Below are 19846 nucleotides of genomic sequence, written 5' to 3' on the forward strand. Positions count from 1 at the left end.
AGGGCACACGGGTCACCTACAAGACCGGCTTCTCGCACAATAACAAGAATATGGATCAATCTTGTAATCTTGTACCTATAGGTAATGGTCTACAACAGTGGCATGATATACACATCATGATGTGATTCCAGAAAGCTTCAAGTAATCTCAAACTAGGTGTTACCCAATTATACTGATGGGACATAAATACGGCGCTGCTCTCAAATCTCGCCACGTGTCGCCCATGCACCAATAGTGCCTAACCAACCAAAGAAAGGCGCGGGGAAACAGCTAGACCGTGCGATTACGAAACGTATCACCTTCTCGCCGTCCAAACCTCATCATCACAAATTATGAAAGGGATTATCCAGCGAAACCACGCACGCCTTCCAGACAGGGGAACGGCCCAATCCCGCCAAGGAAGGTTTTCTCTCTATAATGATGAAAAGATCCGCGTGCCGTCCAGGCAGGGGAATGGCCCAATCCCGCCAAGAAAGGTTTTCTCTCCATAATGATGAAAAGATCCGCGTGCCACCCTTTAAAAAGGAAGAGAGGAGAAGAAGAGAATGATCCTTTTTTCTCAGCTCCCACAAAACAACCGGAAAAAGAGGCAAGGCAACAACAGAGGAGACTAGGAACTTAATCCCACTCTCCCTGTTAGTCCCCTCCGACGCATCCATCCGTACACCCAGAAAAGAACCTGCGCCTTGGTCCTGGTAAACCTGATCGAACCCTCTCCTCTTCTCGCTGTCCTTTATATTGATTGGTCGAAGGATCTGACTTGGGTGTCGAAGTGGTCATCCGGGACCCACCCCGGACCCCCCTGACTCCCTTTGTTTGTGATTGCAGACCCCGCGGAGGCCCTCTACCGACCGTGCGATCGCAGACCCGGATTCAGACGCCATCATATTGGCGCCATCCGTGGGACTCGTCGAGTACTGAACGCCTTATGGCGATGAGAAACCACACCCAACAGCAAGAAATATGGGTAATGACCAGGAGCCAGGCTCAACACGCACAAACGTACGCCTCAAGCTCCCGGGAGCCTAACTCACCGCTCTCGGGCCGACACCAGCCCTCCTCCAGCACACCGCAGATGGTCCCCACCATGGAAATGTTCAACGAACTCCGCCAAGAGCTACTCCAACGCATGCCTCCGCCGGAACCTCAGGCCCCGGGGAGGCCCCTGACAACACATGACCAGACGGAAGCCTATGACGAGAGTGACGAGGAACAACCAAGGGAGTGTCATCTCGGCCGAAGGCGAGCACCAACCCGCCGGACGCCGTCCCTATCGGCAAATAGCTCTTTGCCCCCCACAGCTAGGGGAGGCCAGCGAGACGACGGGAAGCAAGCTACGCTAAGCCGCGCTCCCCCTGCCCGGACTGCTCGTTTCCAGGAACCGACCCCAGCTCGGACGGAGGAGGTAGCAACCTCAGCGCAACCCCCCGGTATGGATCCGATAGCCAACCTGCAAAGGCAAATCCGAGAAGTAAAACTGGAAATGAAAAAGCCCTACGCCCACGGCATCCTCGACGAATGGGAGAGGGAAACGGCATCCCCGTTCACCTCGGAGGTCTTAAAGACCCCAGTGGAAGCAGGAATAGACCTCTCCCGTTTCGGTCTGTACGATGGAAGCACAGACCCCCTCGAGTTCCTCCAAACTTTCAAAAGGGTAATGACGCTCTTGGGCACGTCGGATTGATTTATGTGCAGAGCCTTTGCCTCCCTGTTAAGAAAGACCGCTAACGACTGGTACATGAGATTAGAGCCCGACTCCATCGCATCCTTCCACGAAATCGGAAGGAAGTTCAGGCAAGGTTCGCCAACAACCGCCTCCGCCACGACCCAGAGGATGCCCTCTTAGCCCTCCGACAAGGAAGAAACGAGACCCTAAGAGACTTCATGTTGAAATTCAACGCCGAGCTAGCCCAACTTTCCAACATGGACGTCCAAATAGCGAAGCATGCCACCACCGACCCAAATCTCAAGCTGCACCTTACCCTCAAGCTACCAAGGGACCTGCAGGAACTTGAATCCAAGGCTGACAAGTTCGTACGATCAGAAGAAGCCTGCGCTCGAGAACAGAGCCGGCCCGACCCCGATGAAAGAAAAAGCAACGAAGGCCGAGGGGCCAAAAGGCCACAGGCCAAGGAAGGACAGGCGAGCCGGAACCCCGTCCCCGTCTTCGAAAGACTGGGAAGCGCCCCACTGAAGGTTCCCCTCTCCCATGTCCTGCTAGCTATCAGAGATCAGGGTCTCCTGACCCCCCCCCAAGAGAATGGCCACGGACCCGAAGAAGCGGTCCACAAAGAAAGTTCTGCGAATTCCACGGGGACCACGGCCACGAAACCGACCATTGTTTCCACCTCTGGCTCCAGCTAGAAAAACTGGCTGAGGAAGGGAACCTAAATCAATATCTCAGGAGCCCTGACAAAAACTCGCCCGAGGCCCATCACCCTCCCGACGAACCCAGAGGCAGGCGTCAGTCACATAGCAGGCGCCGGTCCAGTAGCCGTCGCCGATCCACAAGCCGACACCGATCCCCGAGCAGGCATCGCTCCCGAAGCAGGCACTGATCCCGCAGTAGGCACGACATGCGCCGCCACCAGCGCCCCAAGAAAGAAGAGCCCCCTGAACAGCCGCAGGCCCGCGAACAGCCGCCTACCATTATCGGAAAAATCAACATCATCGCGGGCGGACCGACGGCGGGAGGACCAACAACAGCTGGTCGGCGAGCGTATGCAAAGCGGGTGTTTTTCCTGGAAATACGTTCCAAAAAGGCCCGGACGGATCCTCCCCATGAAGATCAGGTCATCACTTTCTCCCCCGAAGACCTCAACGGACTACAAGAGATGAAACTGGGAAGCTCCGTCAATGTGCTACACCTCAGAACCTACGAAGAGATGAAACTGGGCGAAGGGAGACTAGGACCCGTGGAATATTCCATCTACGGGTTCTCCGGGGCGTCGGTACGGGTCAATGGCAAAATTGACTTACCCGTAACCTTTGGGACGTACCCCCTCCAAAAGACCATCTTGACCACCTTCATGGTCGTAGACATACCCTTCACCTACAGTGCCATCATAGGGCACCCCGCTCTAAGAGACTTGGGAGCGGTAGTCTCCACCCCCCACCTCAAGATGAAATTCCCCACTCAAATCGGAGTAGGGGAAGTTCGGGGGCAGCAGATGATAGCACGCCATTGCTTGCCTAAGAGGAAGCAACGCCCCGGCCAAAAACTTCACGATCGGGAGTGAAGACCCCCGGCAGCAGGCCCGTACGATCAGAGGAGAGCCCGCTGAGGAGCTAGACTCCCTCCCCATAGCCCAAGATCAGTTGGAGAAATAAGTCCGGATCAGTTCCCTGCTGAAAGGCACCTTGCGAGACCAAATGATCGATTTCCTTAGAGCCAACAAAGACGTGTTCGCATGGTCCGCTAAGGACATGCCCGGGATACCCGAGGATTTGGCCGTTCACAGGTTAAACGTGAATCCAACCCTCAAACCCGTTCGGCAGAAAAAGAGGAACTTCGCGGTAGAGCGCCATACCCACATAAAAGTCGAAGTGGAGAAACTGCTACAAGCCGGATTTATCAGAGAAATCTGGTACCCCGAGTGGCTGTCAAATGTGGTCATGGTCAAGAAAGCCAGTGGGGGCTGGCGGGCCTGTATAGACTTCACAGACCTAAACCGAGCTTGCCCAAAGGACCCTTACCCCCTCCTGCGTATAGACTAGCTCATCGACGCCACATCCGGGCACGAGCTCCTCACCTTCCTAGATGCCTTCTCGGGTTACAATCAGGTGAAAATACCCGAACCAGACATCCTGAAAACAACGTTCATCACCGATCAGGGCGTCTACTACTACACCGTCATGCCCTTCGGGTTAAAAAATGCGGGGGCCACATACCAGCGGCTCGTAAACAAGCTATTCTGGGAACAGATCGGAAGGAACGTGGAGGTGTATGTTGTTGACATGCTGGTAAAAAGCTAGGAAGCCTCTAAACACATCTCCGACCTTCAAGAAACCTTTGACACCCTGCGACGAGCCCGGATGAAGCTGAACCCCACAAAATGCGCCTTCGGGGTGACTTCCGGGAAGTTCTTAGGGTTCATGGTTAGCCAGAGAGGCATCGAGGCCAACCCCAAAAAAATCCAGGCCATCCTGGACATGGAGCCCCCGACAACAGCGGTAGAGGTGCAGAGGCTTGCACGGCGAATCACCGCCCTCGGCCGTTTCATGCCCAAGTCGGCGGAGAAATGTCAGCCCTTTTTCAAACAGCTAAAAAACATACGAGAATTCGAATGGACCCCGGCCTGCCAAGAAGCCTTCGACGCCTTGAAACAATACCTTCAGACACCGCCCGTACTAGCCAAACCTGAGCCGGGGGAAGAACTATTGTTGTATCTGGCCATCAGCCCCACGGCGGTAAGTGCGGTGTTGGCCAAACAGGTCGACAAGAAGGAACACCCGGTGTACTATGTAAGCAAGACCCTCCACGGTGCGGAGGTCCGATACTTAAACATAGAAAAATTCGCCCTTCCAGTTGTCAGCGCCGCCTGGAAACTCCGCCCCTACTTCCAGGCCCACCCCATAATACTTTTAACTGACCAACCCCTTAGGAGAATTCTCCAAAAACCGGCGACCTCGGGCAGGATGGTAAGCTGGGCCATTGGGAGAGTTCGACATACAGGTCCGACCGAGGCGGGCCATTAAATCCCAGGCCCTTGCCGACTTTATTGTGGAATCCACAGCCCCTGCCACGGAACCAGCAATAATGGCAACTGCCAGGGGCCCCACCGAACAGACGGCTCGCGAAGACATGAGGCCAGACTCGGCGGAACAGAGCAGCGAGATTAACTGGACCCTGCACGTTGATGGCTCAGCAGGTAAAATGGGGCGCGGGGCGGGAGTGGTCCTCCACGGCCCCGAAGGATTCACATTAGAATACGCCCTCCGGCTAGATTTCAAAGCCTCCAACAACGAGGCTGAATACGAGGCCTTGCTAGCAGGGCTAAGCCTAGCCACGGAGCTCGGCGCAGGAAAGCTAAAAGTCTATAGTGATTCCCAGCTCGTCGTCAATCAAGTAAACGGGGCATACGAGGCCAGGGGCCTCAGAATGAAGAGATACCTCCAGAAGGTAAAAGAAAAGCTGCAGAGAATGGGGAAAGTTGAGATCCTCCAGGTACCACGAGACATGAACAATAGAGCGGATGCATTGTCAAAAATGCCCTCTGAAGAAACCCATGACTTCGGCAACGTGCTCACAGAGATACTATCCCACCCCAGCATCGATGAGGTACAAGTCTTGAAAATTCCACCAGGACCAAACTAGATGGATCCTATCATGCGATACCTGAAAGACGAGATACTACCCGAAGACAAGATGGAAGCCCGACGTCTAACCGCAAGAGCCGCCCACTACGTGGTCCACGGACCCAGGCTGTACAAACGGTCATACACATGGCCATACCTCTGATGCCTGGTACCCTCCGAATCGGAATACGCACTACGGGAGATACACGAAGGAATCTGCGGAGACCACGGAGGCGGCAGGATCCTAGCTCAGAAAATCGTAAGGCACGGCTACTTTTGGCCTACGATCCTTAGGGACGCCAAGGAGTTCGTAAAAAAATGCAGCCCGTGCCAGAGGTACGCAACCACCCCCCGTCAACCGGCCACCCCATACACTGCGATGGCAAGGCCCCTGTCTTTCCCCATGTGGGGCATGGACCTGCTCGGGCCGTTCCCAAAAGCCCCCGGGGGACACCCGATGTTGTACGTCGCCATCGACTACTTCACCAAGTGGATCGAAGTTAAAGCCGTGGCAAAGCCCAATTCAAAAGCAACGGAGAAGTTTTTCTATCATGACGTGGTCTGCCGCTTCGGCATTCCAAGAATACTCGTAACAGACAACGGACCCCAGTTCGCCAGTGTTGAATTCGGCAGATTCTGCGATAACCTAAGCATCGAACACCGTTTCGCCTCCGTAGCACACCCGTAGGCCAACGGGCAGGTAGAGGTAACTAACAGGATTTTGCTCCAGAGCCTCAAGAAGTGATTGGGAGAAGCTGGAAAGAACTGGGTAGAAGCACTCCCTAGCGTCCTCTGGGCCTACCGAAAGACGCCACGGACCGCAACCGGGGAGTTCCCTTTTAGTTTAACTTTCGGGGCCGAAGCAGTCGTTCCGTTGGAAATCGGCCTCTCCAGCTTTCGCACAGAGAACTACGACGAACAAGGAAATTCTGAGCTCCTCCGGAACACTCTCGATCTCGTGCTCGAGAAAAGAGAGCAAGCCCTCCTCCGAACCGCCTCCTACCAGCAAAGGGTGGCACGATACTACAACGCCCGAGTAAAAAAGCGCACAGTAAAACCCGGAGACCTAGTACTAAGACGGGCGGAGGTATCCCACCCCCGCAACACCGGGAAACTCGTACCAAAATGGGAAGGACCCTACAGGGTCGTTCGAGCACTCCGCCCCGGAGCCTACCAGCTAAAGCACCTCGACGGGACCCCAGTCCCTCGAAGTTGGAGCATGAATAACCTCCGAGAATTTTACCAATAAGAAGGTAGGGTAAGGTCCGTGTTTTTCTTTTAAGATATGACGGCTGTTTTGTTTGTTTCCTTTTTGTGATTTCTAGAAGCAAAGCCATGTTTTCCCCTTTACAAATCAATGGAATAACGTTTCTACCTGAGCCATGTGCATCTCCACTTTCCGGCCTATGATGAATAAAGGGCCGGAAAAAGACAAGGAGTGGGACAGAGGTAGCATCGGGGCCGATCCCCCCGAAAATACCCTAAAACGCTCCCCATGAAAAAAAGACCTCCCCTTTAAGGGCAGGCGGGACCCATTAACTCCGAGCTGATCACTCAAGGGGAAGATGGTCCTTCCACGAACAAGACGCCCTACAAGGGTGCACTAGAAGTATTCTCACCAACCAGATTAGAACTTAATAAACCGCCGCAAAATACCGAATAGCTCGAATGGCCCACGGCGCATTGTATAAAAAAAGGGGGGGAGAAAAAGAAAGGAAAGAAAGTTCAAATGTTATTACAGACCAAGCATGTCAATAGAACCATGAAAGAGAAGCAAATCCCCAAGGCGTCCGAGCCTCACCGAGCCCCCGCAGGGGTCTCAGTAACTACATGAACTTCCGAGGCAACCGCCGGATCCTCGACCGGTCTCGGTGTATCCACTTGTGCCGGCAAAAGATCCTCCGGGACGCCTTCCTTGGCCTCGTGCACCAACTTCTCGAGAGGGAAGGAAGAATCGACCTCGCGAACACGCCGCCGGCATTCAACGAAAGCATCTATCTCAATATCCACGCTGAACGAGGCTGCGGCCTTAAAAAACTCCTCGGAATCCCGCCATTCCTCCCGCATCTTCGCCAGCTCCTCAGCTTGTGTTTGTCGAGCCACCACCAATCTATCTTCCACACGGCTTCTCCCATCCACGGTCTGTCAGAGGTCCACCCGAAGTTGAGAAACAGTGTCGTCAAGCGCCACCTTTTCCGCTTGGGCCTTCTCCAAGTCCTTGCTCAGCTTTCGAACTCGCTCCTCGAAAGCACCTATCTCAGACTCATCCTCGACCATGTACTACAGCATCTTCCTGGCATAACTTTGAGCCTGCAAAAAGAAAACCGTTAGGAAATTTCCACGTGCGGTCTCAAGGGCAACAAAAAGGAAATGCACAAGCAGGTAAGCCAGCCACTCGATACTTACGCAGGACATCGACTGAAGGAACCGAGCCCCCAGAGCCCTGCGGGGGAAGCCTTCTAACTCAGTTTCATCGCCAGGAAGGGCGGTCATCAACCCAAGCTCCACCCCGACCCGGGGATTCCCGAGGACACTATCATCAACCCGATCTTCCAGTCAGGCTTAAATATTTCTCCTTGCACCTGGTAGCACTGCAGGGAAAAGTCCATTCGCTCCAGAAGCAGCTTGGTCATAACCTACCCTTCCAACCGACTCGACATATCCTCTGTAAAGGCAGGAGGATGAGCCACACTGCCGGCTTTCCCCTGTTTAGCGCCAGAAGGGGCAACCCTCTTGGCGGGAGGCTCCAACTCCCGGGGAGGAGACTTAGCCGTACCCTTTTCTCCGACCGATCGACCAGAGGAGCTATACGGCGCGGATACTGGAAGCCTAGTTTGCGACCGGTCCAACCTCGCCGCGGCCATAAAACCGGAGGTAATCTTCTTACGACTCACCAGACCCTTCGTCACCACCGCCGCGACTCCCTTTCCTCTACCAGCATCACCAGAAGAAGACATACCTGCTGCCAACAACCACTCAGAGCAAAGAAAAATGACAACTAAAATAACAAATGGGGGGACAAACCTAAGGAAAAAGGCTCACCATGATGGCTGGCGGAACTCTCCCCCGCTTCCTTGCCCGTACAGCGGGCCCTCCTCTCCATAGCTCCCAGCAAACCGAGGCTCTTCAGACCCCTCTCCCATCTAAACTCGGAAACATCAATAGCCTCCCCAGAGGCGAACTTCCCCAAGTCAAACTTACTATAGTCGGACTCGTCGGGGAGGGACTTCCTTCGCCACTCAACGGAGCGCCTCCAAGAACGAGGGAAGCCCCAGCCACCGTCCGACGGAGGAATAATAAGCACATACTCCTCCTTCCACTTCTTAATGGAAGAAGGCAAGTTCGCCGTGATTTTCACCTGAGGACGCTGGGTCAGATACAACCAGTTGTCCTCCCCCTTCACCAACGGGCTAAGGACAACACAACTCCGGAGCAGAGGGAGGTTAGGCTGAATCTCGTGAAGACCCGCCTTGGCTACAAAGGCCAAGAGAGTACGCAAACTATTAGGCGCCAGTTGGGAGGGGGCCACCCGGTAAAACTCGAGGGCCTCTACTATAATAGCCAAGAGCGGAAACCTAATCCCCGCCTGGAAAGCCTCCACGTAGAAGGCCACCTCTTCCTCCGTAATGCCCTCACACACCCCCTCCCCAAAGGAAGGAACCCTAATCCCATAATCATCAGGAATGTGAAACTCTCTCCTAATCTTCTCCGCCGCCCCTTCTTCCAAAGTACTCCTATAACACGCCACCCGGCCAGGGCGGATAACCGCACCAGACCAAATGTCCCTAATCTCCGCCTCACGAGCAGAAGAGACTCGAGCGGGAGATTCAAAGGGAGCGGCCCCCAACAACGATCTAGAAGCCCCGGAGCTATCTTCCAACTCCCTGGGCAGCTGTACATCTCGAGAGTCGACGCCCCTACCCTTTACCAACCGCCTCCTTTTCCTTGGCGGAACCCTCTCCACTACTTCTACCGACTCGGAAGACGGACTCTGAGAACCGGTTGCGACAGACATCTCAAAATAATCAAATGTCGGACGAAATAAAAAGCACAAAACTCACCGAGGCAAACAGACGAGGAAGGGCGAAAACCAGAGAAAAGCTAGTGAAGAGCAGCACCCAGAGAAATCGCCGCAGAAGGAGCCCACTTCACCCGAGGAAGACGAAGAAATAAGACAAGAATGAAATCCCCAAAAATGCTTTAAAAAGAGCTAGGGTTTCAACACGCGTCGATTAATCTCCCTTTCCGTCTAATCCGATGGGATGCGCACACATGGCGCCGATTGGGAAATTCGAGGGAACCGCCAAAAATCGAAGCGCCATGCCCCTGACTGAAAAGGCGTTGCTACCCCTACCGCTAAGTAACTTCCCCAGCAAGCCATCCCTATATCCTCCCCACCTAAGGAGAAGGAAGGGTCCGGAGAGGAAACACCAAGCAAAGGGCCCGGCATACAATTTCACAAGATGGTAAATACCACGTACAGTGGGGAAAGGGTCGGGACCCATCACAAGGGCCCGACATACAATTCCACAAGATGGAAAATACCACATAGAGTGGGGAAAGGCTCGGGACCCATCACAAGGGTCCGGCATGCAATACCACCAGAGGAAAAACACCAAGCACAGCGAAAAGGGCTCGGGTCGCATAGCAAAGGCCTGATCTTACTTCTACCGCTCCGCTCGAAATAATTCGGCTACTATGCAAACGGAAATGAAGCATAAGGTACAAGTCGTAAATACAAAAAAAAAGAGCCATTCATAACTATTTCCTTCTGGCCCGCGGGCCTACAAGAAAGGGGGAGGAGAGTAAAGACAAAAAAGATAAGGGCACGCAGGCCCGGGCCCCCAAAACCCCCAATAAAGAAAAAAAAAAGAGGAAGGGAGAGGAAAAAGAGCCCCTCCAAAGTCCCCCTCAGCCCACTCCCTCCCGCCTAAAGCGACTAGCCAGTGAAAGAATTTTTCACGTCAGAGAGCTCCTTATCACTATGCTCCTCCTCCGAAGAGCTCCCCCAACCTGGATCCTCAACAAATTGGGTCTGGTCATTTAACCACCTCACCCGGTTCCTCAACAAATCGTTCTCCGCACGCAAGGCTGCTATCTCTCGATCCATGTCGATCATCCGGCTATAGACCTCCATTTCCCTACGATGAACATAAGAGAAGAACGACCGGTTGCGATGAGCAAAGGCTTCATGGGACTCCCTCTCGTAAAGGGGAGGAGGATGAGAGCGCGGGGGAAGCCCTTGAGGCTGGTTCCTCTCAGGAATTGTTTGCTGAGGCCCCAACCCGTCAGGGTTTGTCTCGGGGCTACTGGGAGGACTCCCCTCGGTAGCAAATTTTCCCTCGTCACTTACAGAGAGACCCTGAAAAGACAACGACATCTTTGGCAAGCCCGAAGAAAGGCCGAAAGAAAGCAAAGAAGGAGAAATGAGCGAAAAGGCGATCTGCATAAAAGACGGAAGAACTCACCCCTGATAAACCGTATGAGAAACCCTTGGGTAAGAAAACAAAGCAACTTGGCCTACGCGTGTCCGTTTCCTATTGGATGACCGGCCAGCACCGTGTGATGGCACCACAATTCCTCGGGAAGGAACCGCCGGACGAAACAACACGTCCTCTCGTATCCCAAAGCTCCCATAAATGCCTTCGTCACGATATTCCTCAACCAGATAAACAAGCTTGCTCCCTTGGTCCATTCAATGGACCAAAGGTAGTGTTATGATGAGACATAAAAACGGCGCTACTCTCAGATCTCGCCACGTGCCGCCCATGCACCAATAGTGCCTAACCATCATGAAGAAAGGCGATGGAAAACGGCAAGACCGTACGAGTACGACACGTGTCACTTCCTCGCCGCCCAAACCTCATCATCACAAATCACTTTCAACTCCTCCCCACCTAATGAAAGGGAAGGGTCCGGAGGTGGGAAACCAAGCAGAGAGATCCGACCTCAATTCCACTAGAGGAAAAATGCTCTCCCAGGCCCAAAGCCCCAGCACGAGACCACGACGCACAAACACAACAGGCGGAGGAAACTAAACGCGCCAGGAAAAGGCTCGGAATCCCGCACAGGTTCGAACAAAATGCCACAATTCCTCGCAACAAAGATAATTTATGCCAAGCACAGTGGAAAAGCAACCAAACAGATGGAAAAAGCAACATAAGAAACACGGCACAAATTCATAAAAATCGTCCATTCACATCCTCTTGGCCCACAGACCTAAAAAAAGGGGGGGGGATAATAAACCGAACGTAGGGCGCGCAGGCCCCAAAAACCCCCGACAAGAAAGGGGAAAGAAAGAACAAAAAACAAACAACAGGAAAACAGGAGAAACCAGAAACTAATCGGAAGAAGACTCCTCTCCCGAAGGGTTCCCCTCCTCCTCCCAGGAACTCTCCAGCAAGGGGTCCACCTCGTACTCAAGCAGCTGCTCGTTGAGAGAGTGAACCTTTCTCTGCAACGCCTCGTTCTCCTGCTTCAAATCCTCGATCTCCTTACCCATCTTCGAAACCCGGCCACGCAGTTCCATCCCCTGGTGATAGGCCCGGGAGAAAAAAGACCATTCCCTGGCAACACGGGAACGAGATGACTTGTCCTTCCTAGGCAGGGAGGAAAGACAAAGGGGGGGAAAGCCCCAGGAAGGGCTCAAATCCGTTCTAGCCCTTTTCTGGCGGGCCGTAAGGTCCTCCTCCGAGTCAGAAGACAGATCGGGGTCACTCGACGATTCCTGGGAGAGAGGGGCTTTGCCCCTAACTCGCGAAGTGGAACCAGACATGTTGTTGAAAAAAGGCGCGGAGAAACACCTATCTCAGAAAAAAAAGAGAGAGGCAATAACAGAGCGCCGGGGTAGTCCTCCTTTTCACGCTCGAGGAAGAAAACCTTGTATCTCGAAACAAGACGACCCATAATAACGTTACCATTTCCCGGGGATAACAGTCGGATGAAACAGCACGTCTCCTCGTACTGCGAAGCCCACATAAATGCCCTCACCAAGGCGTCGCTTGACCAGACATTACTCCCTTGGCCCATTAAATGGACCAAAGGAGTAAGGGGGTGTTATGATGGGACATAAATACGGCGCTCCTCTCAAATCTCGCCACGTGTCGCCCATGCACCAATAGTGCCTAACCAACCAAAGAAAGGCGCGGGGAAACAGCTAGACCGTGCGATTACGACACGTATCACCTTCTCGCCGTCCAAACCTCATCATCACAAATTATGAAAGGGATTATCCAGCAAAACCACGCGCGCCGTCTAGACAGGGGAACGGCCCAATCCCGCCAAGGAAGGTTTTCTCTCCATAATGATGAAAAGGTCCGCGCGCCGTCCAGGGAGGGGAACGGCTCAATCTCGCCAAGGAAGGTATTCTCTCCATAATGATGAAAAGGTCCGCGCGCCACCCTTTAAAAAGGAAGAGAGGGGAAGAAGAGAAGGATCCTTTTTTCTCAGCTCCCACAAAACAACCGGAAAAAGAGGCAAGGCAACAACAGAGGAGACTAGGAACTTAATCCCACTCTCCCTGTTAGTCCCCTCCGACGCATCCATCTGTACACCGAGAAAAGAACCTGCGCCTTGGTCCTGGTAAACCTGATCGAACCCTCTCCTCTTCTTGCTGTCCTTTATATTGATTGGTCGAAGGATCTGACTTGGGTGTCGAAGTGGTTGTCCGGGACTCACCCCGGACCCCGCTGACCCCCTTTGTTTGTGATTGCAGACCCCGCGGAGGCCCTCTACCGACCGCGCGATCGCAGACCCGGATTCAGACGCTATCATATACTACGCAAGAAAAGTCCCATTCGACTCATCTCAGATAACCCATCCTAGGATATTAACACACATGCATTTATCCTGATCTCCAAAGGAATCATGGCGGCTTGTCACCTATACAGATTAGCCTCATCCTGGTCAATCGGGTTGGTCTCACTGTGCAAATAGTAAACTAGCCTATGTGGACGATCATAAATTAATTACACATTAAATTAACTAGTTATCTTAGTTCATTAGCATACATCTCCATAATAATGTAATAAATAAGTAATAACAACCTTCCAAAGACTATGCAAACACAATCACAATTATTAGCATGCTTAAAATAACTAGCATTCACTATATCCAAATAAAATTGACTGAAAGGCCACACCAATGGCCAACAATTACAATTATGAGAAGATATGAACCATTGATCAAATTTAATCTTGTGGTTCATATTCTCTCAAGAAAAATTACCAAAATATTCATTTGTGCAAGTAAATTGCAGTCGACACTTGGCAATCCCAACTTTACCCATTTTCACATTAACAACTTTTGTCAAAGGGATAAAATCGGTGATATCTTGATTAATTGAAAATACTCTGCTTTGTCTATTGGGGTTGGGCCTCTAGCTCAATGGTTGAGGCTTTGTATCTCAATCTTGAGGTCGCAGGTTCGATCCCAACTTTAGCTATCAATATAAAAAAACTTTGCTTTGTTAATTCCCAACCAGTTATCAAGTTCTCACCCATGCAAGGAAAATGAAACTGACATGTAGAAAAGCTCATTTACCCATACCATGAAATTTGTAAAAAATTGACTAAATGAATAATGTTTTTAAGGGAACTTTCCCAAGACCTGAAAGGACCTGAGAATGGTAGTTTAAAAAAATATTCACCCATTAAGGGTGATGGATGATTCAAAGCCTTTTTTATTTTTTTTTATCTTTTATTGGTTTTTAATTTTATTTTTGTACTAAACTATTCTCATCTGATTGCCCTCTTGCCACCGTGTCAACGATCGCTATCCGCCTTTACAAGAAGAAATGGAAGAAGAAGAAGAAAAAGAGGAGATTGAAGAAAAACAAGAATCGGCCAAAAACAATTGGGAAAAGAGACAAAAAACAGCTTAAAATAAAGGTCAGTTAATCTAACATGGAAACTTTAAAGGAGGATATAACCCAGCAGTATAAAATTCACCAATAAAGCGTGCACACCCTGTTGTGAGTGTTAAACATGTTAACACAAGCTCTTAAGGGTATTTTGGTCAATGCACACAACACACATAATATAAAATAATTTTCGTGTGGAGAGAACCCTAACTCTCACGCACGCTTCTCTCTAACTCTCTCTTCACGGTCTCTCTTTCTTCTTCTCTTCGATCCTTGATCTCTTTAAACTATGTAATCATCTAACATGGTATCAAAGCAAAAGGTTGACGTGTTCATCGCTCATTAAAAATGTACTACAAATCTTTTCTCTGTCTTCTTCATCTTCTTTTTTGTTCTCTTTTCTTTCTTTCAACCCTAATCCCCAACCCATTTTCCCAAACTCAATTGCTAAACCCAAATCCTTTCCATCCCACCACTAGAAGTGACCTCCATCAATTTCGCCCCCTCTTTTTGGACCCATTTTGTCCTATTATAACCCTAAACCCTAACCCTAGTTTTTTCAACTTTCTATATGTGATCTTTTGTGAAGACTATCACCTAGGTTAGTGATTCCATCATATCCTAACCTTATTTTCTTTTCAAATCAGCAACCTATTTGCATCTATTAATGATCTAGATTCTCCTCTTCTTGCTTCCTTCTTTTTGTTGGTGGTTCCAAGTATTTGGTTCTTATTGCCAATGTTGTTGGATATTCGTTGTGGTGATTATTAGTTGTTGCTGATTTATTTTATTGGTGATTCTAAGTATTGCTTGGGATTGTTTATGTGGATTAAATCGTATTTGGAGTAGTTTTGTGGTGTGGTTGTTGGTGATTTATTGGTTGTTGTTGGTAATGGTTGTTGGTGGAGCAACTTGGGGTGATTGTGGACTATTGTGGGTGGTGGTTGTTGGCTACTTGATAGTGGGTGATTGTTGATGGACAGGTTGATTATTAATGGTGATTGTGGGTTGTTCAGTGAATGTGGTGTTGATTCTATTTCAGTGACCCTGGTCGTAGTGGTGTTGATTTTCTCGGGTTGGTGATTGACCCAGTATGTTATTTGTGGTTATTGGATGTGTTATGACATTCTAGTTGTTAGTTGATTGCTCTTTGGGTTCGTCATGGTGTTTTTCCGTGTATTGGAGATTGCTTGTTCTTTGTTGGTGCTATGGATCAAGTTGATTTATCTTCACAACAACTAGGATCCATGAAAGTTGATGAGGTCCATACTTCATCTACGGTCCCTCCACTCACTATTCTCATGTGGAGGCCCCGTAGAGGCTCCTCTCCAAATGACGTCTATCAGACTTAATGGAAATAATTACCCGGCATGGAAGAGGGATGGTCGTATATATCTTCTGGGTCGGGTAAAGATTCATTTTATTGAGCAGTCTCCTCTAACCAAGACAGATTCTGCTTATGCGAGATGGGAACAAGAGGATGCAGTTATTTGATCCTTCTTATGGAGTTGTATGGACTCACATATCACTGCTAATATGATGTATCTTGACTCCTCTAAGGAAGTTCAGGATTTTGTATTCTGGAGCAGATAATATCACCCGGATGTGTGATTTATTCTCAGACTAGTTTAAATTTTAGCGCGGTGACATGTCCACACTCGATCATTACAGCTCATACATTGCATTATGCCAGCAGCTAGATATGCTTATGCCTTTCATTGTCGATCCTATTATTCTTGCAGAGTGTCAAGAAAAATTACGTGTGGTTCACTATCGTGATTCTTTGGGGCATGAGTATCTTCAGATGCGACAGGAGATTTATTGTTCTGGGTCTCTTCCATATCTTTCTGAGGCATTTTCTCGAGTACAACATATGAGGACTATTCAAGCCAGTGAACACCCTAGATGGATCCTCCCTTGCCATATCTACTGGTGGAGATCGTGGCCATATTTTTACTAGACCTAGCCATGGACATGATGGAGGATCCTGTGGCTGTGGTCGTGATGGAGGTGCACATGGCCGTGGTCGTGATTCAGGGGGGAGGCCGTGGTTCTGGGTCTCGATATTGTACCCACTGTCATATGGAGGTTCACACCATCGATTATTGTTATGACTTACATCCGGAGCTTCGCCCATATCAGTCTACCATCGCTTCTGTTGTGACATCTGATAGCCAACCCCTGACTCTATTACTGGATATGTTGCTCCTACTCTTCCACCTGCTTCTGCTCCTCCTCCTTTGGTCCAGTGAGACTCTGATGGTTGACCGAGCTGAGTATGAGGAACTTGTACACCTACTTGATCGAGGCAAGCAGCCCACAACCACATTTGCCCAGCTAGGTTGCTCGTCTTGTTTCCTCTCTAGCGATGCTTCTAGATTGTGGCTGAATGATTCAGGAGCATCCCATCACATGACTGGTAATTTCAAACTACTTTCCATTCAGCATCATCTGGTACACCTCACATTGTTAGTTTAGCAGATAGTACTACATCAATTGTTTCAGGGGTTGGTGCAGTTTCCATCTCTAAATACCTTCACTTATCTTCTGTCCTTTACGTTCCTTCATTTCCTGTTAGTTTATTCTCCGTGCGTCAATTGACGAAAAATCTGAACTGTTTGGTTTAATATTGAGTAAAACAAAATCATTACATTATCACCATTACTCAACAATTTATAATGCCAAACATATCTTATCTCTTCTGTAATTAACAATACCCCACACATTAAATATACGTCCAACAATGAACTTGACCAAACAAAGCCAGTGCCACTCAATCTAAAACAATTAACGATATTTGTTCCCTTCCATATTCTCAATCTATAACATCGGTAACATTTCCACTGAATTTTACAATCTCTCAATTCATTTTAAACGATGGAATAAGAAACTCACATAACCACTTAAAATCATTTTTGATTAAATGTATGAATATCTAGCACAATGATGCACTCTCACTACAACTTTTTCCGCAAAGCTTAACAGACCTCGCATTCATTTGGTTCATAAAGCTTCCGAGTAATTCTATCACTTCTTTTATCCAACTATCACATCATTTTATTGATCATTTTGCATACAACATAGACACTGAAAGTTACATTTGAGTACCTCTTAAACACACAACAAAGACATGCGGAACCATTTTCCAAATTTTATTCTTGGTGGAGAACACTAACAAACCAACTACCAGGCCAATACCCTCAGTCATTCCCCAACTCGACTTTTATCCACTCGCTTATGCCAAAATTTCATTTTCAACCGACGATCCTTTGCTCACCTCTTTCGATAAGATTATCCAACATGGTATTGCAATTTAGAAAGCATTTGAAGCGAATGGAACATTTCCTTTCAGGCCTAGTGTAGATCCCTCTCTTAAAATACAACCTCAATCACATGAAATTAATAACATATGCTGCCAACCTTCGTACAAACCTAACCAAATTCTGAAAGAAAAATCAAATCTTAGACCACTTAATCTTAACTACACTCATCTCTTTCATATTCTATTATCCCAAAACTTGATCCAACATCCAAAACTTAAGCCCAATGCTCCCAAACATAAGAACAATCGTGAAGACAAATATTGTGCCTTCCATATAAACCCGGTCACATAATCGGAAATTGTATTGCCTTTAAATATTTTGATGAAACCCCTTCTATGCCCATGGTCATTCAAAATTAATCCTTACTCCCTACTCAAACAATGCAACCAAACTCAATTAACAACATCATCAGTAATTCGCACTACCCTTAACAAATTGAATCTCTCTCAAATACCTCTAGTCTTCACAAACACAAGCATCAGTTCAAAGAACTTCTCTACTGCACTTGATCCAGTCTACTTCATTGCATTGATCTTCTTTTAAACAAACTCACTTCCTCTTGCATTTCAAAAGAAGACCACCCCTTCTTCACCAATATCTATCCATTTACTCTCTACAAGCTTTTCCTTATAAGCTTTCCCTATACACCTATTTTCACTACACCCCTTATCTTGGCAAGATCTTTTCTTCTCTAAGCAATTTATTTTATCCCACTCATCTGGGCAACACACATCAATCGCTGGCATCCACCAATGATCTTCACACAGGGCTCCCGTGGCCCACCCATTTCTCTTCTACTCGCGTTGAATCCGTCGTCAACATTTGGACCCACAATAAAGCGTTGGGAAAGTATTAAATCATTTTATTTATTTATTTACAATATTGTTCTTTATTTGATTATAATTATTCAATTTTTTTTTCTTAAGCTCACAAAATTTTATTTTTATTATTTACAATGTGTTATTACAATATTAAGGATTAGTTGTGGGTGATAAAATGCCTTAGTTGAGTGTTATGGGAAGTAGATCACAGAATATTGCTTCCTAAAATGAGTCTTTTTGAGTATGGAGACTTGATAAAATGCCGGACCCGTTATTCAATTCAATATACATTGACTGAAGGATTGTTTTCTATTGGAAGGTGGTTATTTTTTAGGTAACCAAAAAGGATGTTTTGAGGTTTCTGACAAAGGCTTAATCCTTGCTGGAAAATTTTGAAACACTATCAAAACTTCAATTTAGCTGTTAATTTCGATGTGTTTGCTCAGGTCCATCGGTTCACCAAATGGAAAATTCAAAAGATTGTTTGCTCAGGCCCATCTGCTAGACGGTTACCAATAAATGAGCTTGATGATTTGTTCAATCTTATCAATGCCAATGAGAAGCTAATTAGATCCTTCAACGAAAAAGATGACCAGACTCAGCGTAAGATGGAGGACAAGTTACTCTATTATTGAACCTGTGAAATGTATGATTTAAAAAAAAAAATTTTTGTCATGACTATTGTTTAGCAAGGTTTTCCTCATCAATTTTCTTCTTGTTAATGTGGTGTATTTATTTCTAGTTTGTGTTAGCATGGGTTCTTTGTAGCATAAGTTCATTGACAACACTATGATTGTGATATTAAACAACCGCAAGAGCACGGATCATGTAAATACAGGTCGAACTCAGGAAAGAGAATTGTGATTTCTACCCTTATACTATTCGAAAAATAAACTTACTATATATTATTGCTTGGCATATACTCAGGATTTCCGTGGACAAAAACCTCAGAGCCAACAATATATCGTAAATTTATTAACTAAATAGATATGGGTCGAAAACAATGTAAATATGATTACCAATTTAACTCTTATATTTAGGCAAAGTGTACCAAAATTCTAATGATATATTTTAACTACTTATCTAATCTAATTAGAAAATCAAAATTCTAAGGGCCTAAGTTAATTGGAAATTTCAAAAGTAATTGGGAATAGTGTAAAAGATCTTAATTCAATATAAAAGAGTACTTACGGTTAGAATCCACCATGGGTTTTGAATTAGATTATTAATCAAACATATTTTTGCATTGGATAGTGTATTTGATAAATCCAGTCAATGGGGAATAAGATCTATTGATGTCATTGCCCATGAGTGATTGATCAAATGTATTACCCAATTTTATAGATTATATTAGAAAATATATTTGTTTATCAGTAATTACTCATACGAAAGGGGAAAGCCAGTGGCATAAGTGATTGGGATCCAACAAATACAAACCCTTATATATGATGTTATATTATGCCACTGGTTTTAATTAATCATCTTTCTCCTTCCCCATGGCTTCATCTAAACCCTAAGTATAGTGGGTTTAGCTACTCATGGAA

General features: G+C 47.8%; 1 protein-coding gene across 1 annotated transcript; it reads left to right on the forward strand.

Annotated features, from left to right (window-relative positions):
- The first annotated feature begins 14380 nt into the window (after nt 1-14380).
- On the forward strand, nt 14381-19189 carry LOC143884274 (uncharacterized). The gene is made up of 2 exons (XM_077387749.1): nt 14381-16577; nt 18749-19189. Exons 1-2 carry the CDS (start codon nt 16064-16066, stop codon nt 18805-18807), a joined length of 573 nt encoding a protein of 190 aa, XP_077243864.1. The 5' UTR covers nt 14381-16063; the 3' UTR covers nt 18808-19189.
- Nucleotides 19190-19846: the final 657 nt, after the last annotated feature.

Source organism: Tasmannia lanceolata, unplaced genomic scaffold, assembly GCF_043159265.1.
Source record: "Tasmannia lanceolata isolate RefF3 unplaced genomic scaffold, GAP_Taslan_0.1 ptg000002l, whole genome shotgun sequence".
NCBI lineage: Eukaryota > Viridiplantae > Streptophyta > Magnoliopsida > Canellales > Winteraceae > Tasmannia > Tasmannia lanceolata.